The 23157-nt window shown below is 49.3% G+C and overlaps 1 protein-coding gene across 1 annotated transcript in view; it reads left to right on the plus strand.

Moving 5' to 3' along the window:
- fgfrl1a (fibroblast growth factor receptor like 1a) overlaps nucleotides 1–23157 on the plus strand; it is an 81096-nt gene that overhangs the window by 22161 nt on the left and 35778 nt on the right. Inside the window, exon 3 of the mRNA XM_056251228.1 lies at nucleotides 10475–10747. Coding sequence (XP_056107203.1) covers nucleotides 10475–10747 — 273 coding nt within the window. The remainder of the gene's footprint in view (nucleotides 1–10474; nucleotides 10748–23157) is intronic.

Raw genomic sequence — 23157 nt, forward strand, 5'->3', positions numbered from 1 at the left:
CACATTCTTGCGCTCCAAAGCATGTCCTTGTGCTCACTACACGAGGCCAATCAAAATATTATTCCTCGACTTCTTTCGCACCAAAGGGCCCTATCTAGCTGGCTCAAGGAGAGATATTGATTCTTCAGGGAATGCTTTCTTTACGCCACTCGCCTTGGAGAGGCTTTTTGGCTGAGGGCTGGAATTAAAAGAAAGTATATGATGGAATGCTACTTGTGTTGGCCTCTTACCGAATAATTTTTTTCCCCCTCATTAGTCGACATTCCAGACGTGCATGTTGGGATACCTTAAGCCAACAAGCCGTAAAAGGGAAGGAGGGATATGGAAGACTGCAACTCGCTGAGAGTTCCCCGGTGCACATGGGAATGAGAGACCGGCCTCCGTATTGTATAGTGCTCTGACAGAAGGGAATGCGTTTATGTTGAATGGAGAAAACAGATTGCCTTTTAAAGAGTTTGACCTGCCGTTCCCCTCATTCACCAAGCTCTTTCCTCACAAATACTCTCACACACCCAATATTTACTCAGACGTGCAGGCTTTTTAAAGTACCTGCTGTTAAATAGTGTGTTGTTGGGCATTGGAAACACGTTTATTTATTCAGACATTGAAAATACTGTAACTCCATGTTGTCGTGGGTGCGTAGGGTGCTTTCTCCGACTTTTATGGAAGCCGTTGCATTAACCAAGGCCATCTTTGGGCCGAAGGGAGAAGAGTTGGAAGGCGAACCGAGCACTGCTTGTGAAAGTTCAGGGCCTTTGTTTTCTCCCGCACGCCTCTGATCTGTGAAACATGCAGTGCTGTCGGTCTGCAAGGAGGAGAAGGCCTCGGGACCGACCTGCGAACAGAAGACCCGGAGCGGGAGGGTCGTAAATCTGCTCAAAGAGTGGGCGTACGGGCCTCCAAAAGGAGAATGAGATTTCAATCTGTGAAACGGCTCACCAGGACGATTTTACTCTGATTTGAAATGGAACAGGAGAACAGGACTCTGGCGAGTTCCTGCCTGTGACTAATTTCTTTTTCACACTTTCAAACATCATCCATCAACATGTCAGCTAGCCACTGGTGTCTGTGGGACACAGTAGTGTGCTGTATTCAGGCTGGCTCCAAACCTGTGCCAGTGACTCCTTCATGCTCCCACTAAGCACAACGTCATATCAAAGCAATGTGAAACTAGGCATGAGATACATTTTTCACTGGAAGTCCCCTTTGATTCGACATCAAACACTTTTGCTGTTACACTTCATGGGCAATTGATATCTATCAGCATATAAAACAGTTTAAAGAATTTCCGCGCTGCTCTTTTCCATACAGCAAATGTAGATGGTGATGGTGTATGGTGCAGAGCTTCAAAAAAGGCCATAAAATAGTGCACTTATATATAGTGCTCTATATTCCAAGAAGTACTGATAATCTGCGCCACTGCCAGAGCTCTAAAATCTCATTTGTGCTTAAGAATAAAAATTTGGTTTGGTTTTCTGTAATCTATTCTACATTGTTATAATAGTCTTGAAAACATCTGTAAAAAATGTTTAATACATACTCATATTCAGTAGTATTTTGCGTGGTATGCTAATATTTTTTATTCTTTAAGTTAAATTACATTATATCTTATTACAACTTTTCTTAAAAAAAAAAAATTCTTTTATTTTTGTGAAAACATTTTGTAAGTAGACATTGACGAATACGAATAAAAACGAATGAAGATAAAAATGCATTGCTAAAAATAAAAAAGGTAATTATTTTGTGGAATCCAGAAACACACTTAAAGAACATTCAGTTCTTAACTTCTGGAATACTGAAATGTAATCATTTTAATTATTTCAATTTTAGTTGCTTAATATCTGGTCTCCTAGTTTTTGTAAATTTAAAAAAGCAATTTACTATCAAAATCTTTTTTTTTTAAATGCATTGCTAAAAAAAGGTCATTCTTTTGTGGAATGCAGAAGAAAACGAATCGGTTACCTAACGTAACCTCGGTTCTCTCTAGAAGAGGGAACGAGTATTGCGTAAGCTAGCTTACGCTGCGGGAAAGATTCATCTTTGCTGAGATATTGAAGCCAAAAAATTATTTCATAATTTGTATCCATACACAACGCAGTTCCTCTGCGGCAGACCTAGAGCAGGCTAGCTAGCAGCTCATTGGTTCGCTCAGAGAGAACTGCTTAAGCCTATGGGAGAGCGGGGCTGAACCCGCTTCCAATGAGAGGCGCCCGCGCGCTCATTGCGTCATGGCCCGCCAGAATGGGCGTGGTCATGGTGTATATAACAGTCTCTCCCAGGCTTATATGTTGATTTATTTCAGCGTGAAGCGAAACGCTAGTAGCGCAAGCACGGCCGGGAACGCAATACTCGTTCCCTCTTCTAGAGAGAACCGAGGTTACGTTAGGTAACCGATTCGTTCTCTTACGAGAGGTTCTCTCGTATTGCGTAAGCTAGCTTACGCTGCGGGAACACCTGGTCAACGCCGTGCGTGCTATGAATCCACTCATGAATCCCAGGGTGATACCGGGGGATTTTTAACGTGTAATGAATGTATTATGAGGCCGGCAGAGCGGGCACATGAAGTGTATACATAAGCATGTATGAGGCCGGCAGAGCGGGCACATGAAGTGTATAAGCATTTAAGGAGAGCACAAGGGGCGAACCGGTTGTGTGAGGGACTCCCAGTAATGCAGCTTCTTAGGGAGCTGGTCGTTTAGACAGCTAGTAATTTTGCCTGCAAGGCGGGAACTTCCAAGTTGTAAAATCTGACAAAAGTGGACGGGGAGGCCCATCCCGCGGCCACACAAATGTCATGAATGGAAATTCCACAGGACCATGCCCACGATGAGGCCATGCCTCTAGTGGAGTGCGCCCTGATGCCCAGAGGGCAGGGCAGGCATTTAGATGCGTAAGCAGAGGCGATAGCGTCTACTATCCATCTAGACAGTGTCTGTTTAGAGGCGGCCAGACCTTTGGTGCGCTCCCCAAACTACACGAAAAGCTGCTCAGCGCGTCTGAACGCGGCAGCGCGCGTAGTGTACAATCTCAGAGCCCGCACCGGGCAGAGGAGATTGGCGTCGCGCTCACTATCGGATGAAGGCAGAGCCGATAGGGAAATAATCTGAGCCCTGAACGGGGTACCAATCGCCTTCGGGACATAACCATGTCTAGGTTTGAGAATGACAACAGAATCATTCGGACCAAACTCGAGACACGCGGCGCTGGATGAGAGCGCGTGAAGATCCCCCACGCGTTTTACTGAGGACAGAGCCGTCAGAAAAAAGGTTTTGAGCGAGAGGTATTTTAGGTCCACAGACTCGAGCGGTTCGAACGGGGGTGCTTTCATAGCTTCGAGAACTATAGAAAGATCCCAGATAGGAACCGAAGGGGGGCGCGGAGGGTTCATCCTCTTAGCTCCCCTGAGGAAGCGGATGACTAACTCGTCTTTGCCCAGGGACTGAGCGCATCGGGGTTCAGAGAACGCCGCGACGGCTGCCACGTAAACCTTGAGAGTGGAGGGGGACCTGCCCTTGTCCAGCATCTCTTGAAGGAAAACAAGCAAAGACGGCACCTCGCATGACCGTGGGTCCAGATGTTTGTCGGTGCACCATTTTGAGAACACAGACCATTTAGACGCATAGAGCCTTCTCGTGGAAGGTGCTCTAGCCTGTATGATAGTGTTTCTTACTCCTTCTGGCAAATCAACGAATAGTCGTTGATCACCCATGCATGTAGCGCCCAGCGCCGTGGATGGGGGTGCCAGATCGTGCCGCGAGCCTGAGAGAGGAGATCTGCTCTGACTGGGATGGGCCACGGGGCTGTCTGCGACAGCTGAGTGAGCTCCGGAACCCAATTCTGACTCTCCCAATGCGGGGCTATGAGGAGCACCGAGTGGCGTGTGTCCCTGATCCTCTGAATTACCTGTGGTAGCAGAGCGATCGGAGGGAAAGCATAGAGCGGGCGGCGAGGCCATTCCTGGGCTAGCGCGTCCTCGCTCCTTGAGAAAAATATTGGGCAGTGAGCGTTCTCTTCTGACGCGAAGAGGTCCACCTCTGCTATGCCGAATAGCCGCCACAGTATTTGGACCGTTTGTGTGTTCAGGGACCATTCTCCTGAGGAGATGAGGTTCCTGGACAGTATGTCTGGACCGTCGTTCAGATGGCCCGGCACATGCGTCGCTCTGAGCGAGAGCAGGCGGCTCTGAGACCAAACTAAAATGCGGTGTGTCAGTAGGAAGAGATTCCTGGACCTGACACCGCCCTGACGGTTGAGATAGGAGACCACAGCCATGTTGTCCGAACGGATCAGGACGTGGTGTCCCCGAATGAGCGAGAGGAAGCGCGAAAGCGCGTTCTCGACCGCAAGCATTTCCAGACAGTTTATGTGTAAAGGGCTTTCCTGTGTCGACCAATGGCCGAAGGCCGGTGAGCCCTCGCAGACTGCACCCCAACCCGTGTTGGATGCATCTGTCGAGATGACTTTTCGGCGAGAAAAGGTCCCCATCGTGACGCCCTGTCGAAACCATTCTGCTACTGTCCATGGCTGCAGCGCCGTGAGACATGTCTGCGTAACTCTGATCAGCTGGCGGCCCGTGTTCCACGCGCGGTGGGGTACACGGCTGTTTAACCAAAGCTGAAGCGGACGCATGTGCAGAAGGCCCAGCTGAAGTACAGCGGAGGCTGAGGCCATGTAACCCAGCATCCTCTGAAAAGTTTTCAGAGGTGAGCGGGTGCCCATCTGAAACGAGGCGGCCAGTCGCTGTACACTGCGCGCGCTGTGTAGACAGGCGAGCCGTCATCGTGACCGAGTTCAAATCTATTCCTAGAAAGGAAATCGATTGACTGGGTTGAAGGGAGCTCTTTGTCCAGTTGACAGAGAGGCCCAGCGTTTTCAGATGGTCGAGGAGAACTGCGCGGTGCGACAGAAGCTCCGTCTGTGATTGGGCCAAAATCAGCCAGTCGTCCAGATAATTCAATATGCGCAGCCCCTGGCTCCGCAGGGGGGCGAGCGCCGTATCCATGCACTTCGTAAATGTGCGGGGCGCCAGAGATAAGCCGAACGGGAGAACGGCGTATTGATAAACATGACCCTCGAAGGCGAAACGTAAGAATGGCCTGTGACGGGGATTTATCTGGATCTGAAAATAGGCGTCTTTCAGGTCTAGAGAGATGAACCAGTCCCCCTGGCGCACCTGCGCGAGGAGTTTCCTGGTAGTGAGCATCTTGAACGGTCTCTTCATGAGCACTTTGTTCAAAGACCTGAGATCTAAAATCGGTCTGAGGCCGCCGTCTTTCTTGGGAACCAGAAAATAACGGCCGTAAAACCCCGACTCGGTCATAGATGGTGGGACTCTCTCTATGGCGCCCTTCTGCAACAACGTCGCAATTTCTGAGTGGAGCGTGCCGGCGGCCAGCGGGTTGACAGTAGATTCGAGCCGCGCGCGCGCACGAGGCGGGCGGCGGCGAAACTCTAGCAGATAGCCGTTCTTTATAATGCTTAGTACCCACGGGGAAATGCCTGGAATGGCTTCCCACGCTTTGGAGCATGCGGCTAGTGGCCGAATGGCTATATCGCCCTGATTGCTGCACATAGCGGGCTGGACACAGTGTGTGGGCGCGCTTTGAATGTGTGTGGCAACGGGATTTGCACTCAGAGAGGAGTCTATGGGCCGTGAAACAGAGCGAGCAGAGAGGGGACACGCGCACGAGCTCGTGGGCGTGTTTATGTTCTCTGATATTAGAGCGGGCTGTGCCCGTTTCATGTGATGGGGCTCTGATAGAGACACGGGATATGTTATGCTTTTGTGTATGGGTGAGCACATGATTGTGGGCACATTTTCTACACAACTGGCAAATTTTCTCTTTTTGAGATTTCTCTGGGTAGCCGTAAAAACGGCTTTTTGTCGCTCGCAAGCGGGCTGGGACACCGGCTTGTTTGTGGCGGTCAACACTACAGCAGTCGGCGAAATAACGGGGACTGGCAGAGGGCGAAGCTTTGACGGCGGTCCGGCCGCAGCGGGAGAGCACCGTCGTTTTCTTAACTTTGCTAGGCAGACTTCTGATGATCAGGCTTCAGCGTGATCTTAGGTCGCGGGCCTCGTGGGGGCGGCGGTCTGCGGCGGCTGTCAGAGCGAGAGCGAGGGCGGCCGCCCTGTCTGCGCTGGGCTGTTTGAGTCTGCGGAGGGGGGCGCTGTGGTGGAGCTCTGGCAGGAGGCTCGCGAGAGCGGCCCGCGGAAGAGCTAGCGCGGCGGGGCAGAAACAAATTCATCGCCTGAGTAGCTTTCTGGACCTAAGAAAAGCGATCGACGATTCCCATGACAGCAGATCCAAAAAGGCCCGTCGGGGAGAGGGGCGCGTTAAGAAACGCGGCGCGCTCAGAATCTCCCATGTCGGCGAGCGTGAGCCATAAGTGTCTCTCGGCAACACAAAGGCTGGCCATGCATCTCCCCAGAGCTTGTGCGGCGGCTTTAGTGGCGCGAAGGGCGAGGTCCGTAGCACTTCTCAGATCCGTGACAGCGGGGGAGGGGTTTCTACCGCCTTCGGCCCACTCACGGAGAATATCGCTCTGTTATACTTGGAGGACAGACATAGAATGTAGCGCTGCGGCGGCCTGACCGGCGGCGGCGTAGGCGCGAGCATGAAAGCTCGAGGTCGCTCTGCAAGCTTTCGAAGGAAGCGTGGGGGAAGAGCGCCATCTAGCAGAGGGCGGGCAGAGGTGTGCGGCGACCAAGTCCTCGACGGGCGGCATGGCTGAGTAACCTTTTTCGGCGGCTCCGTCCACCGAGCGCAGCGAGGCGGATATATCAGAGCGGTTTCTAGCCGAGAGCGGGGCATTCCAGGACTTCGTCAGCTCTGCGTAAAGTTCAGGCAGGAATGGAGCGGCCCGGTTGCACGCGGGGGTCGAGCGCCGATGAAAAAAGCTGCCGTCCATCCGGTTCGGGGCCTGCTCGGGTGGAGGAGACGACTCGAGACCGAGGCGTTCGACGGCCTGTGAGAGGAGGCGCATTAGTTCCTCCTCTATCCCGGCGCGGATCCCCGCCGATTCTCTCGTGGATCCGAGAGATGACCATTCTTCACTGTCTGATGCGAGCAGTGAACAGGAGTCCTTCTCCTCCGCGGCGTCATCGGAAGCGACAGAGCGGCCACTCGGCGGCAACTGTATGTCCGGCAGGGGCGGGGAGGGAGAGCGGGAAGCGGGAGGCGGCGGCGGCGGCCCGCATTGTTCCGCTGGGGGCTCCGGCGGCCTCTGGGAGCGGCGTTTCTTCTTACGCGGCGAAGAGGAAGGCGGCGCGGGAGCGGATTTTGCTGCCAGAAGTCGTGCCCGCAGGGACGACAACGGCAGGCTCTCACAGAAGTCGCATCCTCCATCCGCGAGGGCGAGTTCTGCGTGCTCGAGTCCCAGGCAGAGAGCGCAGATGACATGGCGGTCTCCGTCCTCGAGACGAGCGCGGCAAGAGCCGCAGGAAAAACGAGACATCTTTAAAAAGACGCTCGGCTCTTTTAGATATAATGGAGAAAAGAGAAAGGATACAGTCGTCGGACGGCGCTAGCTTGCAGGGCGGCTGAAGGTGGCGAAGACGGCCGGCTTCTTCAGGGTCCGGGAGCTCGCTAGAGAGATGCCTTCTCGACGGCGACGGCTTTTCTCAGGACAGCAGAAGCGTGCAGCTTGCTGAAGATGAAATGAATCAACATATAAGCCTGGGAGAGACTGTTATATACACCATGACCACGCGGGCGCCTCTCATTGGAAGCGGGTTCAGCCCCGCTCTCCCATAGGCTTAAGCAGTTCTCTCTGAGCGAACCAATGAGCTGCTAGCTAGCCTGCTCTAGGTCTGCCGCAGAGGAACTGCGTTGTGTATGGATACAAATTATGAAATAATTTTTTGGCTTCAATATCTCAGCAAAGATGAATCTTTCCCGCAGCGTAAGCTAGCTTACGCAATACGAGAGAACCTCTCGTAAGAGAACAAATCCTTACCGTATGTCCTGAGCGGTTCTCAACCAGGAGGCCTCAAGATGTCTGACAAAGAAGTTATAAACTAAGCTAAAAGGAGGTATTTCTTACTTTGTTTTATTCATCTCCGCAGCAACTTTTTTTGTTTTGTTTTTTAAAGATTTTTTGTAGAGATTTTTGTAATGAATATAGATTTTCTAGGTATGCTAGGGCTGCTTATTTTATGGAGTAGTTTCTATATATTAAAAAAAGTTGGAAATTACAGCAGATACACAAAGGAAATGTATTAGCCTACGTTTTACATAAAAGTCTTGCATCATTACAAACTTTACATAAAAGTCTAGCATCATTACAAAAACTTTTGTAACATTTGGTATGAAAATACCTAAAAAAGTAATACATTACAAATATGATCATCTCAGCCATGTTTGAGGCCGTTATAAAATAGCAGATATACACAGAGTTGCACACCTGTGATCACTTGAGTTATTAATACAGCAAGTTGCGACCTTAACCTTCAGTTACATCATGTTTACACCATACCCTCATATTAACCTGACATGTGGCTTCAGATGACTGTATGATGGGTTTTCCAGACTCATCCTCTGTCATTCAGATGATATCTTTCATCAGATTGCGGATTTAATTTGTCGAGACGGATTTGGAAATGATTATGTGTTGGATGAACGTCTGATAAAATACTCCTACCTCTTCATTTATCCGAGTGATGGCTACAATTACGGGCGTACAAAACTTTATATCCTTTCGTGCGTATGACTGCATGTGGAAATCTGTTTCTCAATTTTTTCACCACAAGATCTTAAGCCCGGTTTTGTGGCAGCTAAATGGATCCAATCTGCCATTAGCCTTACGTAAACAGCTATTAGAGTGACTCACACAGCCTTGAGAGGAACGAGTGCGGACAGTATTTGCAGACTCTGACCTTTCTAACCTCCTCGGAGCCACCAACTGAGGAGCGCACAAACAATGCAGGCCAGTAGCGGAGTACGCCAGCGAGACATGGCTGGCTGACACGGGACTGCGGTTACAATTTCCCCACAGACATAAACAGTGACAATATCAATTTCCTGCATTCAGTCTTTTAACGGGAGCAAGCAACATGTGCGTGGGCAGGGGGAAGCCTTCGCTCTGCTCTGCCGGGCCAAGACTCTCTAAACCTCCAACTGATCTCTGAAGCTTTCACTTTACCTCTGTCCAACAGCCGGTATACAAGAATACTGAAAAGTGAACTGCTAAGAAACCATTGAGGATTTTTAGAACAGAAAATTCAGCATGATGAACAGAAATTGCGACCAACTTTTGTTCCCTATTTTGACGTATTTGTTTGAGTGAAACGGTTTCATGAGTAAGAAACAAGAAAGATGGCACTTGGTTTGTTAATCGGGAGTTTATTCGATTGTAGAAAGTTGTTGTTTGCTAATTGCTTCATCGTTTCATGTGAGTGACAGTATGGGTAGGGATTGAATCTCGTCTGGCCATTGGACAATCTTATTGCGCTGGTCAAGTCAAGTCACCTTTATTTATATAGCACTTTTTACAATACAGATTGTTTCAAAGCAACTTTACAGAGATAACAGGAAAATAATGCAACAAAGTTTGTTTCTAGAAGAAAATAGCATCATAGTCCAGCTTAAGTAAGTTCAGTGATGATTCATTTTTGTTGTAAAAAAAGTTGTTAATTTAGTTCATTTATATATATATAGCCGTTCTGGAGAAAACCGTGATGTCATCGTCCCGGTCATTTCAGTTCTCATATAATGGTGTAAATGCAGGCAGATCAATAATAAGCAAGCCAAAAGCCAAAGGCGACATCAGAAGTGCAGGTCATCAGGTCATCAGAAAAGAGATGCCATGGCAAGCACTGCAGGCATGTTAATGTTTCTGATTAAAGATTATGAAGGGCACACAACAGGTTTTGATAAGCACTGATCCTAAAGTTCTTTTGGTTTGTTTAGAATTCGGGCGCGGAGGAACCACTCGATTCACTTTAAAAAGTCTAAAGTTTGGGTTCATGTGAGCATAATCTAACAATGAACTTTTTGAACAATGAACATTTGATTTTGTGAGGTGAATTCTGCCAACCCCCCCCCCCCACCCCCCCCCCCCCCTCCAAAAAAAAAAAAAAAAAAAGGTAAATACAGTAAATACTTCTGGTGGTACTCAAGGATTTTGCACCTAACTTATAACATTACTGAACTCATAGTTTTTGTCTTTTGATATAATGTCTTTAACGGACATTGTACAGAATTAACGTTAAATAATGTGATTAGATGATCAACCTCATAACGAGGCTATATGGGCTAATTAATTGTTGAGCTAATTAACCCGCTAGCAAAGCTCTTTGTTTTACGAATGTTAATCTCCAGCAGCTCAATCTCTAACATACTTTTTAACTCGTCGTTTTGTTTCTCCTACATTTCATCAGTAAGTTAACAGGGAGAAGGGTTTGTATTTGTGGCATGTATATTAAGACGGCACTCTACAATGAGAGGAATTACCATCATCTTGTTCTCTGTAGGTCCTCCACGTGTAGCAGAGAAGATCGCTCACCGGCAGACCGGCAGAATCGGACGCACCATGAAACTTCAGTGTCCCGTGGAGGGCGATCCGCCACCCCTCATCATGTGGACCAAAGACGGCCGAAACATCCACAGCGGTTGGATGCGCTTCAGGGTCCTTCAGCAAGCCCTGCGCATCAAAGAGGTGGAGGCAGAGGATGCTGGGACCTTCATTTGTAAAGCCACCAATGGCTTTGGCAGCGTCAACATTAACTACACCCTCATCGTCATCGGTAAGCATGTTTAGCCTCTTTTTCACGAAACTGCTCAAAATAGCAGTTTATCTTGAGAAAAATGGGTCTCATACAGTAATATTTGTGTGCGTTATTTCATATTTGTACTCTCCGGAGAAATTCTGATGAAAAAATTCCACCTAAATGTGTACACAATGTGAATTTGTTCTTAACCTTGTTCTAATGTTAATGCATTTGGAGTATTTTAAATGAGTGACCGTGTGCCCGAGGTTAGTCATTTGCATAAACATAAATGTAATAAAACATCCCAAACGATCTCCATATAAGTGCTTTCTGCACAGCCTTTCCTTTACAGCCCTTTGTCACTCTCAGCAAACATGAGACTCTCTAAAGATGCGCTTTCACTCGAGGGCAGCAAGATCCTCAAAATCAGTTCATACACAGTTCAAAGCGTTTTTAGCCATATTTGCAGATCCGTGTGAACGGGGATCTTTTTGACAATGTTGCGAGGAAAAAAAAACTGGAAAAACGTTTTCGTTTTTAGTGCATCGTTGTAGTGTTGTAAACGTATCCTTAGTTTGGTTTTGTTCTTTTCTTATTTGCCTGTGTTCCCAATTCTTTTTTGTTTCTATAGTTACTGATCATGGTCTATTTTTTTTCCTTAGTTACTGATTAGTTTAACCTGTATTTCATTTAGCTCCCTTTGTTTGCCCTGTGTATTTATACCCTTACAAATGTATACCCTTACTGTATATGACGAAAAATATTTGAGATGAAGTATCCATGTATACAATTTCATCTTAAAATGATTATAAGGACACCCAGAGTAAGCGATTGTTTGTGGTTTCAGTTTTTTCATACAGTTATTTGTCAATTTAGAATTCATTCATTAAAGTTATTAGTTATAAGTGAATGCAGATTTCCCAAAGACCCATTATCTCCTAATCTGAACTTTTTCAATATATTAAAGGCCTACCTGCCCGAAGCATTGACAGAGAAAACAACCAGAAATGGCCTAAAAATGCATAATGATGTTTAAATAGTTGATCCAGTGTTTTTTATTATTCCTTCCCCACAAAATAAAATATGATGTCTGTAGCCATGAACAGCAACTTTATTTGTTCAGTCAACCAGAAATGGGCAAATCAAAATGAGCACAAGGAACCGTAAAATACTTAATCCTCAACTCTCTGATCATTCTGGGTTTTCGATGGCCTTTTCTCAGACCTGTCATCCAGTAGATGGACCTTTGTTCTGCTGTGTGTAAAGTTTAGAGGGCTGAATAAGCACGCTGGCCACTCGCCAAGTTAATCAGGGCTTAATTTGGCCGCGTTACACATGGTGATCCATCCACTTACGTGAGGAGGGGCTCCGTGCCGGTCTTGTGATCTGACCAACCCCTTACTGACTTTCTGAGGACATGAACCCTGCTCCAAGTACATTCATCAGAGATGGTACACCGTCAGAACGGCAAATCACCAGGACCTTCTACATGTAGTCACCTTAAACTTGAAGGATGATAATGTTAACCAGTGGGGTAATTTGGGACTGCAAAAGCATCCATCTAAAGTAATGCCAAGTCTAAATGGAGGCCCTGGTGGAGTGCCTCTTTCAGGGGGAGTTTTATATTAGCTGGACTAAGTTAATGATCCTTTTATTTGCCTCTTAGATGAGCCCTATGTAATGCAAGACAATGGAGCTTGATTACAGGAATTGAGAACATCCCCAGCAGTGAATGGGCTGTTTGTTTTGTAGTGTACAGTGGGTTATTAGTAATCTTGACCCCTGCATGTACATCTCTTAGAGTAACGGCTTCATAAACCTGCTGTATCCCCCAGTCGCCTTACTGATAACTGGGCATAGAAAATCATTTTCCTTTGCCCTGTTAATTATTGCATTTTCCTGTTAAAGGGTGTTGTATAATGTGTTTCAAAGTGTGCGTGCTAATTTATAATCTCCTGTGATTTAATATCTGACTGATATATAAAAAACAGACAAAGTGAAGCTGATTCTAAATCAAGTCAAGAGACCTTTTTCACAATGAGTGACACAACAAAAACAAACAAAATACAAATTGTTTGTCAGCCTTGTCCATGAAAGTAAAATTTACCTTGGGCATCCAAATAATTTGATCCATAAAATGTATTGGATATATTGCTACTCTCCTGACAATTAAACAGTGGAAATTATAGCAATGTAATAGGAATGTTTCATAGTATAATTATAGTTATAATTGCTTGTTTTTAACTAAATTAAAATAATGTTAAAGGCACACTATGTAACTTTTCGTCACTAGAGGTCATTTATTCAAAACAATGGCGTAGCTTGATGACGGCTTGATTTCGCGGAATCATGGGATCATTTTCTTCACCTCTACAGCCGATGGAGAATACGGCGTGACTCGGGCAGAAATCATATTCAGGGATGACCGGTAATGTATTAAAGATTTATTAAGGTTACTAAAGCCGTTGGAGCAGAACAAGGCCGCTGGAGTGATTGCTAATAAGAGAAGAACGCAACACACGTCTCGAGAGCAGTGGAGCTTTTATTATAACCGCAGACACCGCTTCCGCTTCTTCCGGTCATGCGTATGTGGGGGAAACACAGCACTGTTTTATCATATTAGATACATTTGAGTGTGTAGAAAGTTGTTATAATGCTACTCTGTGCGTTTGCTCGGCAGAGACTTGTTGCACACTTGCAGTGAGCTGGATCGATATTAGGCATAGTAACATGGTACTCGCGGTAAATCAAGAAAACGAGATTTAAACAAAAAGACTAACTGTGTTGAGCTGTATAACAATGATTATTTTTTTGTCGATGAATGTATCCAAACAGTTGCTCACCTGTTTAATAAAACACATAATATATTAAAGAGTCTTTGGTGTTTCCATGGTTTCTACAAAATAAAACCGTAAATCGATGGTATCGCGCGTATGATGTCATTGATAGGCAACGCATGGACGCGGCCCGTGTCCTAGTTAAAACTTTCGGTTACCTAACGTAACCTCGGTTCTCTCTAGAAGAGGGAACGAGTATTGCGTAAGCTAGCTTACGCTGCGGGAAAGATTCATCTTTGCTGAGATATTGAAGCCAAAAAAGTATTTCATAATTTGTATCCATTGACAACGCAGTTCCTCTGCGGCAGACCTAGAGCAGGCTAGCTAGCAGCTCATTGGTTCGCTCAGAGAGAACTGCTTAAGCCTATGGGAGAGCGGGGCTGAACCCGCTTCCAATGAGAGGCGCCCGCGCGCTCATTGCGTCATGGCCCGCCAGAATGGGCGTGGCTATGGTGTATATAACAGTCTCTCCCAGGCTTATATGTTGATTTATTTCAGCGTGAAGCGAAACGCTAGTAGCGCAAGCACGGCCGGGAACGCAATACTCGTTCCCTCTTCTAGAGAGAACCGAGGTTACGTTAGGTAACCGATTCATCTCTTACGAGAGGTTCTCTCGTATTGCGTAAGCTAGCTTACGCTGCGGGAACACCTGGTCAACGCCGTGCGCGCTATGAATCCACTCATGAATCCCAGGGTGATACCGGGGGATTTTTAACGTGGAGTGAATGTATTATGAGGCCGGCAGAGCGGGCACATGAAGTGTATACATAAGCATGTATGAGGCCGGCAGAGCGGGCACATGAAGTGTATAAGCATTTAAGGAGAGCACAAGGGGCGAACCGGTTGTGTGAGGGACTCCCAGTAATGCAGCTTCTTAGGGAGCTGGTCGTTTAGACAGCTAGTAATTTTGCCTGCAAGGCGGGAACTTCCAAGTTGTAAAATCTGACAAAAGTGGACGGGGAGGCCCATCCCGCGGCCACACAAATGTCATGAATGGAAATTCCACAGGACCATGCCCACGATGAGGCCATGCCTCTAGTGGAGTGCGCCCTGATGCCCAGAGGGCAGGGCAGGCATTTAGATGCGTAAGCAGAGGCGATAGCGTCTACTATCCATCTAGACAGTGTCTGTTTAGAGGCGGCCAGACCTTTGGTGCGCCCCCCAAACGACACGAAAAGCTGCTCAGCGCGTCTGAACGCGGCAGCGCGCGTAGTGTACAATCTCAGAGCCCGCACCGGGCAGAGGAGATTGGCGTCGCGCTCACTATCGGATGAAGGCAGAGCCGATAGGGAAATAATCTGAGCCCTGAACGGGGTACCAATCGCCTTCGGGACATAGCCATGTCTAGGTTTGAGAATGACAAGAGAATCATTCTGACCAAACTCGAGACACGCGGCGCTGGATGAGAGCGCGTGAAGATCCCCCACGCGTTTTACTAAGGACAGAGCCGTCAGAAAAACGGTTTTGAGCGAGAGGTATTTTAGGTCCACAGACTCGAGCTGTTCGAACGGGGGTGCTTTCATAGCTTCGAGAACTATAGAAAGATCCCAGATAGGAACCGAAGGGGGGCGCGGAGGGTTCATCCTCTTAGCTCCCCTGAGGAAGCGGATGACTAACTCGTCTTTGCCCAGGGACTGAGCGCGTCGGGGTTCAGAGAACGCCGCGACGGCTGCCACGTAAACCTTGAGAGTGGAGGGGGACCTGCCCTTGTCCAGCATCTCTTGAAGGAAAACAAGCAAAGACGGCACCTCGCATGACCGTGGGTCCAGATGTTTGTCGGTGCACCATTTTGAGAACACAGACCATTTAGACGCATAGAGCCTTCTCGTGGAAGGTGCTCTAGCCTGTATGATAGTGTTTCTTACTCCTTCTGGCAAATCAACGAATAGTCGCTGATCACCCATGCATGTAGCGCCCAGCGCCGTGGATGGGGGTGCCAGATCGTGCCGCGAGCCTGAGAGAGGAGATCTGCTCTGACTGGGATGGGCCACGGGGCTGTCTGCGACAGCTGAGTGAGCTCCGGAACCCAATTCTGACTCTCCCAACGCGGGGCTATGAGGAGCACCGAGTGGCGTGTGTCCCTGATCCTCTGAATTACCTGTGGTAGCAGAGCGATCGGAGGGAATGCATAGAGCGGGCGGCGAGGCCATTCCTGGGCTAGCGCGTCCTCGCTCCTTGAGAAAAATATTGGGCAGTGAGCATTCTCTTCTGACGCGAAGAGGTCCACCTCTGCTCTGCCGAATAGCCGCCACAGTATTTGTGTGTTCAGGGACCATTCTCCTGAGGAGATGAGGTTCCTGGACAGTATGTCTGGACCGTCGTTCAGATGGCCCGGCACATGCGTCGCTCTGAGACCAAACTAAAATGCGGTGTGTCAGTAGGAAGAGATTCCTGGACCTGACACCGCCCTGACGGTTGAGATAGGAGACCACAGCCATGTTGTCCGAACGGATCAGGACGTGGTGTCCCCGAATGAGCGAGAGGAAGCGCGAAAGCGCGTTCTCGACCGCAAGCATTTCCAGACAGTTTATGTGTAAGGGGCTTTCCTGTGTCGACCAATGGCCGAAGGCCGGTGAGCCCTCGCAGACTGCACCCCAACCCGTGTTGGATGCATCTGTCGAGATGACTTTTCGGCGAGAAAAGGTCCCCATCGTGACGCCCTGTCGAAACCATTCTGCTACTGTCCATGGCTGCAGCGCCGTGAGACATGTCTGCGTAACTCTGATCAGCTGGCGGCCCGTGTTCCACGCGCGGTGGGGTACACGGCTGTTTAACCAAAGCTGAAGCGGACGCATGTGCAGAAGGCCCAGCTGAAGCACAGCGGAGGCTGAGGCCATGTAACCCAGCATCCTCTGAAAAGTTTTCAGAGGTGAGCGGGTGCCCATCTGAAACGAGGCGGCCAGTCGCTGTACACTGCGCGCGCGCTGTGTAGACAGGCGAGCCGTCATCGTGACCGAGTTCAAATCTATTCCTAGAAAGGAAATCGATTGACTGGGTTGAAGGGAGCTCTTTGTCCAGTTGACAGAGAGGCCCAGCGTTTTCAGATGGTCGAGGAGAACTGCGCGGTGCGACAGAAACTCCGTCCGTGATTGGGCCAAAATCAGCCAGTTGTCCAGATAATTCAATATGCGCAGCCCCTGGCTCCGCAGGGGGGCGAGCGCCGTATCCATGCACTTCGTAAATGTGCGGGGCGCCAGAGATAAGCCGAACGGGAGAACGGCGTATTGATAAACATGACCCTCGAAGGTGAAACGTAAGAATGGCCTGTGACGGGGATTTATCTGGATCTGAAAATAGGCGTCTTTCAGGTCTAGAGAGATGAACCAGTCCCCCTGGCGCACCTGCGCGAGGAGTTTCCTGGTAGTGAGCATCTTGAACGGTCTCTTCATGAGCACTTTGTTCAAAGACCTGAGATCTAAAATCGGTCTGAGGCCGCCGTCTTTCTTGGGAACCAGAAAATAACGGCCGTAAAACCCCGACTCGCTCATAGATAGAGGAACTCTCTCTATAGCCCTTTTGCACAATAGTTTTGCTATCTCTGAACGGAGCAGAGTCACTGCTTCTGGGTTCACAATAGTTTCTAGCCGCGCTCGGAAACCTGGAGGGCGGCGGTGGAACTGTAAGCGATAGCCTAGCCTTATTGTGTTTAGCACCCACTGGGAAATTCCCGGAATAGCTTCCCACGCTTGAAGCGTAACGCTATGGGGTGAATGGCTACATGGTCCCCGTTGCTGCACACAGCGGGCCGCGCGGGCGCGCTCATAGTGTTTATGACAGCGGGACTTACACTCAGAGAGGAGTTTAAGGGCCGTGTAACAGAGAGAGCAGAGGTGGGACGCGCACACGGGCTCGTGGGCGCGCTTATGCACTCTGAAACTCGAGCGGGTTGGAACCGCTTTATGAGAGTGGGCTCTGTGAGACACACGGGAACTGAAAAGCTTTTGTGTATGAGTGAACACAGTGTTGTGGGCACATTTTCTACACAATAGGTTTTTATGCTCTTTTTGAGATATCTCTGGGTCGCCGTGAAAACGGTGTTTGTGCACATGCAGTGTTTTGTGTATGAGTGAACACAGTGTTGTGGGCACATTTTCTACACAAGAGGCTTTTATGCACTTTTTTTTTTTTTTTTTTTTTTTTTTGGATTTCTCTGGGACGCGGTGAAAACGGCGTTTGTGCACATGCAAGCGGGAAAAGAGACCGGCTTGTTGATGGCGGTGTACACTGCTGCAGTAGCCGTGTGAACGGGGACTGACAGAGGGCGAAACCTTGATGGCGGTTCAGCCATGGTGAGAAATAGCCGTCCTTTTCTCAGCTGAGGCTGGTCACGTGAGCGGCCTGCAGCGGGATATATATATAGCCTGAAATCGCTGCACTTGTGACGCGCGTCGCGTGCAAGTGCGTGTTAGAAACGTGAGCGCTGCAAGCGGGCACGAGACTATTTTTAGCCTGCAGAGGCTGGACTTGTGACGGCATAAAAATTATCTGCGAGAGCCGGAATCGAACGCGGGTCTCTGGCGCGAAAAGCTTTGTGATACACCACTGAGCCACAGGGGTAATGACACAAGCACAGTAGCGCGAGCAGATAAGAGGGCGTGATAGCAGTAACAGGTTCGGCCTCAGCGGAACTAACACACTATAACCCATTTGTCCAGCTTTATGCTCGGAAATGAGAACGTTTCTCATGAGCGCGGGAGAGCGCGGCCGCTTTCTGTCACGTGAGAGAGCTGGGCGCGAGCTCAGAGCTGCATAAAGATTATCTGCGAGAGCCGGAATCGAACACGGATCTCTGGCGCGAAAAGCTTTGTGTTCCACCACTGAGCCAGGGGTAAAGACACAAACATAACAGCGCGAGCAGATAAGAGGGCGTGATAGCAGAAACAGGTTCGGCCTCAGCGGAACTGATACACTATAAACGCTTTATGTAGCGGCGTTATATGCAGGCGGGAGAGCGCGGCCGCTTTCTGTAACGTAAGAAAGCTAGCCGAGAGCTCAGAGCTGCATAAAAAATTATCTGCGAGAGCCGGAATCGAACACGGGTCTCTGGCGCGAAAAGCTTTGTGTTCCACCACTGAGCTAGGGGGAAGACACAGGCTCAATAGCGCGAGCAGATAAGAGGGTGTGATAGCAGCGACTAGTTCGGCCTCGACGGAACTTAACGCACTATAAACCCACTTGCCGGTGACGCGTATGCATGGGGCCGGGCTAGCTCTCTTGTAAAGTAAAGAAAGCTAGCCGCGGTTGGCAAAATATTGGGCAGTGAGCATTCTCTTCTGACGCGAAGAGGTCCACCTCTGCTCTGCCGAATAGCCGCCACAGTATTTGTGTGTTCAGGGACCATTCTCCTGAGGAGATGAGGTTCCTGGACAGTATGTCTGGACCGTCGTTCAGATGGCCCGGCACATGCGTCGCTCTGAGACCAAACTAAAATGCGGTGTGTCAGTAGGAAGAGATTCCTGGACCTGACACCGCCCTGACGGTTGAGATAGGAGACCACAGCCATGTTGTCCGAACGGATCAGGACGTGGTGTCCCCGAATGAGCGAGAGGAAGCGCGAAAGCGCGTTCTCGACCGCAAGCATTTCCAGACAGTTTATGTGTAAGGGGCTTTCCTGTGTCGACCAATGGCCGAAGGCCGGTGAGCCCTCGCAGACTGCACCCCAACCCGTGTTGGATGCATCTGTCGAGATGACTTTTCGGCGAGAAAAGGTCCCCATCGTGACGCCCTGTCGAAACCATTCTGCTACTGTCCATGGCTGCAGCGCCGTGAGACATGTCTGCGTAACTCTGATCAGCTGGCGGCCCGTGTTCCACGCGCGGTGGGGTACACGGCTGTTTAACCAAAGCTGAAGCGGACGCATGTGCAGAAGGCCCAGCTGAAGCACAGCGGAGGCTGAGGCCATGTAACCCAGCATCCTCTGAAAAGTTTTCAGAGGTGAGCGGGTGCCCATCTGAAACGAGGCGGCCAGTCGCTGTACACTGCGCGCGCGCTGTGTAGACAGGCGAGCCGTCATCGTGACCGAGTTCAAATCTATTCCTAGAAAGGAAATCGATTGACTGGGTTGAAGGGAGCTCTTTGTCCAGTTGACAGAGAGGCCCAGCGTTTTCAGATGGTCGAGGAGAACTGCGCGGTGCGACAGAAACTCCGTCCGTGATTGGGCCAAAATCAGCCAGTTGTCCAGATAATTCAATATGCGCAGCCCCTGGCTCCGCAGGGGGGCGAGCGCCGTATCCATGCACTTCGTAAATGTGCGGGGCGCCAGAGATAAGCCGAACGGGAGAACGGCGTATTGATAAACATGACCCTCGAAGGTGAAACGTAAGAATGGCCTGTGACGGGGATTTATCTGGATCTGAAAATAGGCGTCTTTCAGGTCTAGAGAGATGAACCAGTCCCCCTGGCGCACCTGCGCGAGGAGTTTCCTGGTAGTGAGCATCTTGAACGGTCTCTTCATGAGCACTTTGTTCAAAGACCTGAGATCTAAAATCGGTCTGAGGCCGCCGTCTTTCTTGGGAACCAGAAAATAACGGCCGTAAAACCCCGACTCGCTCATAGATAGAGGAACTCTCTCTATAGCCCTTTTGCACAATAGTTTTGCTATCTCTGAACGGAGCAGAGTCACTGCTTCTGGGTTCACAATAGTTTCTAGCCGCGCTCGGAAACCTGGAGGGCGGCGGTGGAACTGTAAGCGATAGCCTAGCCTTATTGTGTTTAGCACCCACTGGGAAATTCCCGGAATAGCTTCCCACGCTTGAAGCGTAACGCTATGGGGTGAATGGCTACATGGTCCCCGTTGCTGCACACAGCGGGCCGCGCGGGCGCGCTCATAGTGTTTATGACAGCGGGACTTACACTCAGAGAGGAGTTTAAGGGCCGTGTAACAGAGAGAGCAGAGGTGGGACGCGCACACGGGCTCGTGGGCGCGCTTATGCACTCTGAAACTCGAGCGGGTTGGAACCGCTTTATGAGAGTGGGCTCTGTGAGACACACGGGAACTGAAAAGCTTTTGTGTATGAGTGAACACAGTGTTGTGGGCACATTTTCTACACAATAGGTTTTTATGCTCTTTTTGAGATATCTCTGGGTCGCCGTGAAAACGGTGTTTGTGCACATGCAGTGTTTTGTGTATGAGTGAACACAGTGTTGTGGGCACATTTTCTACACAAGAGGCTTTTATGCACTTTTTTTTTTTATTTTTTTTTTTTTTTGGATTTCTCTGGGACGCGGTGAAAACGGCGTTTGTGCACATGCAAGCGGGAAAAGAGACCGGCTTGTTGATGGCGGTGTACACTGCTGCAGTAGCCGTGTGAACGGGGACTGACAGAGGGCGAAACCTTGATGGCGGTTCAGCCATGGTGAGAAATAGCCGTCCTTTTCTCAGCTGAGGCTGGTCACGTGAGCGGCCTGCAGCGGGATATATATATAGCCTGAAATCGCTGCACTTGTGACGCGCGTCGCGTGCAAGTGCGTGTTAGAAACGTGAGCGCTGCAAGCGGGCACGAGACTATTTTTAGCCTGCAGAGGCTGGACTTGTGACGGCATAAAAATTATCTGCGAGAGCCGGAATCGAACGCGGGTCTCTGGCGCGAAAAGCTTTGTGATACACCACTGAGCCACAGGGGTAATGACACAAGCACAGTAGCGCGAGCAGATAAGAGGGCGTGATAGCAGTAACAGGTTCGGCCTCAGCGGAACTAACACACTATAACCCATTTGTCCAGCTTTATGCTCGGAAATGAGAACGTTTCTCATGAGCGCGGGAGAGCGCGGCCGCTTTCTGTCACGTGAGAGAGCTGGGCGCGAGCTCAGAGCTGCATAAAGATTATCTGCGAGAGCCGGAATCGAACACGGATCTCTGGCGCGAAAAGCTTTGTGTTCCACCACTGAGCCAGGGGTAAAGACACAAACATAACAGCGCGAGCAGATAAGAGGGCGTGATAGCAGAAACAGGTTCGGCCTCAGCGGAACTGATACACTATAAACGCTTTATGTAGCGGCGTTATATGCAGGCGGGAGAGCGCGGCCGCTTTCTGTAACGTAAGAAAGCTAGCCGAGAGCTCAGAGCTGCATAAAAAATTATCTGCGAGAGCCGGAATCGAACACGGGTCTCTGGCGCGAAAAGCTTTGTGTTCCACCACTGAGCTAGGGGGAAGACACAGGCTCAATAGCGCGAGCAGATAAGAGGGTGTGATAGCAGCGACTAGTTCGGCCTCGACGGAACTTAACGCACTATAAACCCACTTGCCGGTGACGCGTATGCATGGGGCCGGGCTAGCTCTCTTGTAAAGTAAAGAAAGCTAGCCGCGGTTGGCACAGCTGTAAGCGGCTCGTCCCCCATTCAGCGCTCGTAGGCGGTGAGAGGGGGAGGCGGCGTAACGCTTCGAGTCGAGCCCGCAGGGTCAACAACAGAAGCCCAATCGCAGAGGAAACATCCGCCGTTGGCGAGAGAAAGCTCTGCGTGTCCCAGTCCCAGGCAGAGAGCGCAGAAGAAGGCGGGCTCTGGCGCTGAGAGGGACGCGGCATGAGCCGCAGGTGTGCGAGGCATCTTAAAAAAGACGCTCGCTGCTCTTTTAGATACACACACACACAATACAAGAAGCTTTTTGGTAAAGGATATGAATCCGTCGGATGGCGCTAGCTTGCAGGACGGCTGAAGGTGGCGAAGACGGCCGGCTTCCTCAGACTCCCAGATGCTCGCTAGAAGGTGCCTTTTTCCACGACGGCGGCTTTTCTCAGGACAGCGGAAGCGTGTAGCTCGCTGAAGATGAAATGAATCAACATATAAGCCTGGGAGAGACTGTTATATACACCATAGCCACGCCCATTCTGGCGGGCCATGACGCAATGAGCGCGCGGGCGCCTCTCATTGGAAGCGGGTTCAGCCCCGCTCTCCCATAGGCTTAAGCAGTTCTCTCTGAGCGAACCAATGAGCTGCTAGCTAGCCTGCTCTAGGTCTGCCGCAGAGGAACTGCGTTGTCAATGGATACAAATTATGAAATAATTTTTTGGCTTCAATATCTCAGCAAAGATGAATCTTTCCCGCAGCGTAAGCTAGCTTACGCAATACGAGAGAACCTCTCGTAAGAGAACTGCTTATTTCTCTGGATTTAAAGATTCTTAGAAACATTTTGATAATGTACACAAATCAACAAAATATATAACATTGCTCTAGTGGTTTTTGGATATTTTGGTCCAAATATCTTACATAGTGTGCCTTTTAATACAATTGTTTTTTTTGTTGTTTTTTTAGATGAGGCCTGGTGTGTATTGAATGTGCTTGACATTTTGTATGGTAGGGCTTATATATGGGCGACCCTGCCATTATAACAAATCCTCAAACCTGTCCCGGAGACCCCCATCACTGCACATTTTGGATGTCTCCCTTATCAGTCACACCCATTTTGGGTTCTACAGTCTCAATGAGCTTAAGAGCTTAAGAGTTGAATCAGGTGTGTTGATGAGGGACACATCCAAACATCCAATGTCTCGAAACCGGACATGGCTAATGACCGTTGTAAATCCTTGTGTTCTTCATATTAGAAGTAGCGCGAGGGCTTGAAGTACGTCAGGTAACGAATGGGGCATCAGTTTACTGTCAGGGATTTGTCG

Source organism: Rhinichthys klamathensis, unplaced genomic scaffold (genome assembly GCF_029890125.1).
Source record: "Rhinichthys klamathensis goyatoka isolate OS25496 unplaced genomic scaffold, OSU_Roscu_1.1 h1tg000079l_1, whole genome shotgun sequence".
In the NCBI taxonomy this organism is placed as follows: Eukaryota; Metazoa; Chordata; class Actinopteri; order Cypriniformes; family Leuciscidae; genus Rhinichthys; species Rhinichthys klamathensis.